Raw genomic sequence first — 4,503 nt, forward strand, 5'->3', positions numbered from 1 at the left:
GGAAAAGGCACCCCTGAAGCATCTAGCTAAGGCCCAGTATCCCTTTCAGAGGATACAAATCGATCACATCCAAATGCCGAAAAGTGGCCGATATGAATATGCATTGGTGATCGTTGACATGTTCTCCGGCTGGCCTGAAGCCTATCCCGTCACCAACATGACGGGGAAGACCACTGCCAAGAGACTTTTAACAGAAATAGTGTACAGATATGGTGTCCCAGAGGTTATAGAGAGTGACCAGGGGCCGGCTTTAACGGCCTCAGGAACTAAAGAAATATGGACAGCGCTAGGGGTCACCCTAGCTTTTCACACTCCGTACCGTCCCCAGTGCAGTGGGAAAGTAGAGAAATTAAATGGAACACTAAAGTCTGGGATGTGTAAAATGTCCCAGGAAACAGGAATGAGTTGGCCAGATAGTCTGCCCATTGCTCTATTCAGTGTCAGGTACACTCCAAGGGGAAGTCATGGTTTATCACCCTATGAGATACTGTTTATTTCAGGCCCCAGAATGGCCTGTTATTTCCCACAACAGTTACAGCTCCAATCTGATGTGTTAACTGATTATGTGACTGCTCTGTCTAATGAACTAACTAACCCGTATCCATGCGCAAGTATTTTCTTCCATTCCAGATCCTGAGTTAGATACAGGAACACACAAGCTGGTCCCTGGTGATTGGGTCTTGGTGAATAAATTTGTACACAAACATTCCCTCGAACCAAGATACGACGGTCCTTTCCAAGTCCTCTTAATAACCGCCACGTCAGTGAAGGTGGCCGGAAAGAACTCGTGGATTCACGCTTCCCACTGCAAGAAGATCTTCGTGCCCGAGGGGAACGAACCATGATCCTATATATCCTTCTAATACTCAGTTCTGCTGAAGCACGACAGGTTGCTATTACTCAGAAAGCTGGGCTAGTCACTCTCAGCAGCAGCTTTTCAATGTCTGGACAAGGTAGGCTTTTACAGGTACATAACATGCGTTGAATATATTCTTAAGGAAAGATGTTTTCTGAAATAGATGGTCCCTTTAATGAGGTGCTAGCCAGTTGGTCAAGCATTGCAACGGTGCAAACAGAGAATGACAAGTACACGCATGAATATTTCAATAGGTTCATTAGTAGGGTGCGGGAGGATACCAGAGATGTTTTACATCTGAAAGTGATCAGGTTTGATGTGGGCGTGAAGGACGGAGCTAGAGAAAGTTCACATGTAGCAGTGTTAGCTGAAGGAGGAATAACCAATAATTCAGATTTGGAGGTGAGATGGAGAGAGACCATTAATGAGATAAGAGAGCTCGCGGTGTAATTTATCAGAGAGAGTAAAAGTTCAAGCGCAGAAATGCACAAATTGAATGTCATTGCATCCAGATGGTGTCTAAAGGCAGCAATTAATTTTCCCAGGGGTATTGTGTACAACAAGAATAGGAAGGGAACCGAACGCAGCTATTTAGGGCAAGGGCTCATCAGGATGAAAATGAATGCGTTGCTTAGGTAGCCTCTCACACCACACCAATTATAAAAGCTGGATTGCCATGACTGGATCCTGTAGGCCTGGAGCCTGCACTGTTTGTTAAAAATCCGTCAGGCATACATGGGATTATATTAGCAATATTGTCACCCCGTATGTGGCTGGAGCGTCAGAAAAACTCAGAAGGACCCCTATGTCTTTCAAGCCCACCAATACACCAAGACATAAGCTTGACCATCCAAAAGACCCGAAACCCAAACACAAGTGAAGATCCTTGATATATGCACTAGGGATGCACCGATACCGGTTTTTGGTATTGAGAACTGATATTTATAATTCTTTATTGGCCGATACCGTTTACCGATACCAGTACTTCCACTAGCATGGAGCCGGCTTTCTGGGCAATCAGGAAGCCGAGCGACGTGTCATTACCCGCCGCCCTGCTTCTTGATAGTCCGGGAAGCCGGCTCCATGCTGTTTGACCGGCTACATGCTGATTGGCCAGGAAGCCAGCTTCCCAGCCAGTCAGCATGGAGCTGGCTTCCCTGCTCGACTTCCTTATTGGCCGGGAAGCCGTTTCCATGCCTTTTGTCCGGCCAATCAGCATGGAGCCGGCCAAACAGCATGGAGCCTGCTTCCCGGCCAATTAGGAAGCCAGGTCAGGAAGCCGGCTTCCTGATTAGACGCGAAGCCGGCTCCATGTTCCCTCGCGGCACAGTCGGTCAGAGGAAATCTCCCTCTGACCGGAAGTTCTGGTATCGGGGGTAAGTATCAGAGCATTTGGGCGAGTAAGAGTACTCGCCCAAATACTCGGTATCGGCACCGATACCGATACTAGTATCGATACATCCCTAATAGGCAAAATAGTGCACTAGGAAAGACCTGTATATTGGGGAGTCAAAACAAGCTCTCAACAAATGAATGACCCAACAAAGGAGGGCAAATTCTACAGTTAAGGATTCAACAGTCTTCCCCCACCATGAGGAAAAGTGACCTTTTTGGGAGGACACTGAGGTGGACAGAGAGGACAACTGCTTCTCAAGAACTGACTGGTGTGACTGGTCTTGTCTCTGCCCCCTCCTGTAATAAAGACCGGTCACTGCTGCTCTCTCTCCTTGTGCAGGGTGACTGGTCTTGTGTCCCCCTCCTCTAATAAAGACCAGTCACTGCTATTCTCTCCTTGTGCAGGGTGACTGGTCTTGTGTCCCCCTCCTCTAATAAAGACCAGTCACTGCTATTCTCTCCTTGTGCAGGGTGACTGGTCTTGTCTCCGCCCCCTCCTGTAATAAAGACTGGTCCTTGCTGTTCTCTCTCCTTATGCAGGGTAACTGGTCTTGTCTCTACCCCCCTGCTGTAGTCGGTGGTTCCTTCTGGGCCCCTCCCACAGCTCTGACCTATGCACAGACTATGTACAGCACAGTGATGATGTCACTGATACTGTTACATTGTATTATCTTGGTTTGTATAGGCATTGGGTGCACACAGAGCGGATTTCTATCCTTTGTGTCTATGGAGGAATTTATTTCAGTGAAAGTTATTATAAAGGGAATCACTTAAACTCCAAACCTTCTGCATTCATTGATGGCTAACGTAGTGTAATACTCTGCAGCTAAGCCGCTCTCTGCGGGGGATGGTTGGTATGGGACGGGATGGTTTTAGGTGGAAGTCTCTTGTACCCGGAAGTGACTTTTTCTATATTTTGGGAACGTATTTCCAGGTGACTAGGGAGGAGTGCGGGCCCCGGGGGTCCCATCTGGAGGAGCTGGTGCTGGAAAGGGCCGACTGCCTGCTGAGATGCGAGAGGCTGCAGCTGGGGCAACCTTCCCTCTACCGACTGACTCAGGAGACCGAGAAGATCTTCCAGAGGGGGTCGCCCTACAACTACCTGCAGCTGGCGCACTACAAGGTGGGTGCAGGGGGGGGGGGCAAGGGATGCGATGCTCTGCAACTGGGTGGGTGCAATGGTCTGTAGGGCATGGGTGAAGTGGTCTGTAACTGGGTGCAATGGTCTGCAGGGCATGGGTGAATTGCAACTGGGTGCAATGCTCTTCAGTGTGAGAGTGCTGGGGTCTGCAACTGGGTGCAATGCTCTTCAGTGTGAGAGTGCTGTGGTATGCAACTGGGTGCAATGGTCTGCAGGGTATGGGTGAAGTGGTCTGTAACTGGGTGCAATGCTCTGCAAGGTATGGCTGCTGGAGTCTGCAACTGGGTGCAATGGTCTGCAGGGTATGGGTGAAGTGGTCTCTAACTGGGATCAGTAGTCTGCAGAGTATGGGTGAAGTGGTCTGTAACTGGGTGCAATGCTCTTCAGCGTGAGGGTGTTGTGGTCTGTAGTTGGGTGCAATGCTCTGCAAGGTATGGGTGCAGTGAGCTATAACATTGTCATGTTTTCCAATGTATGTTTTCCAATGTATGAGTAAAGTGGTGTGTACGTGGGTGCAATGCTCGGCAAGGTATGGGTGCAGTGGTCTGTAACTGGGTGCAATGCTCTGCAAGGTATGGGTGCACTGGTCTGTAACTGGGTGCAATGCTCTGCAAGGTTTGGGTGCAGTTGTCTGTAACTGGGCATCATGTTTTCCAATGTACGAGTAAAGCGGTGTGTACGTGGGTGCAATGCTCTGCATAGAAGGTGGCAGTGGTGTGTACGTGGGTGCAATGCTCTGCATAGAAGGTGGCAGTGGTGTGTACGTGGGTGCAATGCTCTGCATAGAAGGGGGCAGTGGTGTGTACGTGGGTGCAATGCTCTGCATAGAAGGGGGCAGTGGTGTGTACGTGGGTGCAATGCTCTGCATAGAAGGGGGCAGTGGTGTGTACGTGGGTGCAATGCTCTGCAGAGAAGGGGGCAGTGGTGTGTAACTGGGTGTACATGGGAAATAATCTGCAGGGCCTGAGTAGATGTTCCAGTAGAAGTCCTCGTTGAGTCCTGGGTGCAAACATCTGCAGGCAACAGGAGACCACTTCTACAGCTACTCTTCAGGGACAGGATGCAATGCTCTGCAGCAAATAAGTGCCATGTTCTGCAATCACAGGATTTG

General features: G+C 49.4%; 1 protein-coding gene across 1 annotated transcript in view; it reads left to right on the forward strand.

Moving 5' to 3' along the window:
• The first annotated feature begins 1,003 nt into the window (after positions 1-1,003).
• The window catches only part of P3H3 (prolyl 3-hydroxylase 3), a 27,981-nt gene continuing 24,481 nt past the window's right edge, over positions 1,004-4,503 (forward strand). The window contains exons 1-2 of the mRNA XM_018567360.1: positions 1,004-1,258; positions 3,186-3,374. Coding sequence (XP_018422862.1) covers positions 1,004-1,258; positions 3,186-3,374 — 444 coding nt within the window. The remainder of the gene's footprint in view (positions 1,259-3,185; positions 3,375-4,503) is intronic.

Source organism: Nanorana parkeri, unplaced genomic scaffold (genome assembly GCF_000935625.1).
Source record: "Nanorana parkeri isolate BGI_ZX_2015 unplaced genomic scaffold, ASM93562v1 scaffold1037, whole genome shotgun sequence".
Classification (NCBI taxonomy): Eukaryota; Metazoa; Chordata; class Amphibia; order Anura; family Dicroglossidae; genus Nanorana; species Nanorana parkeri.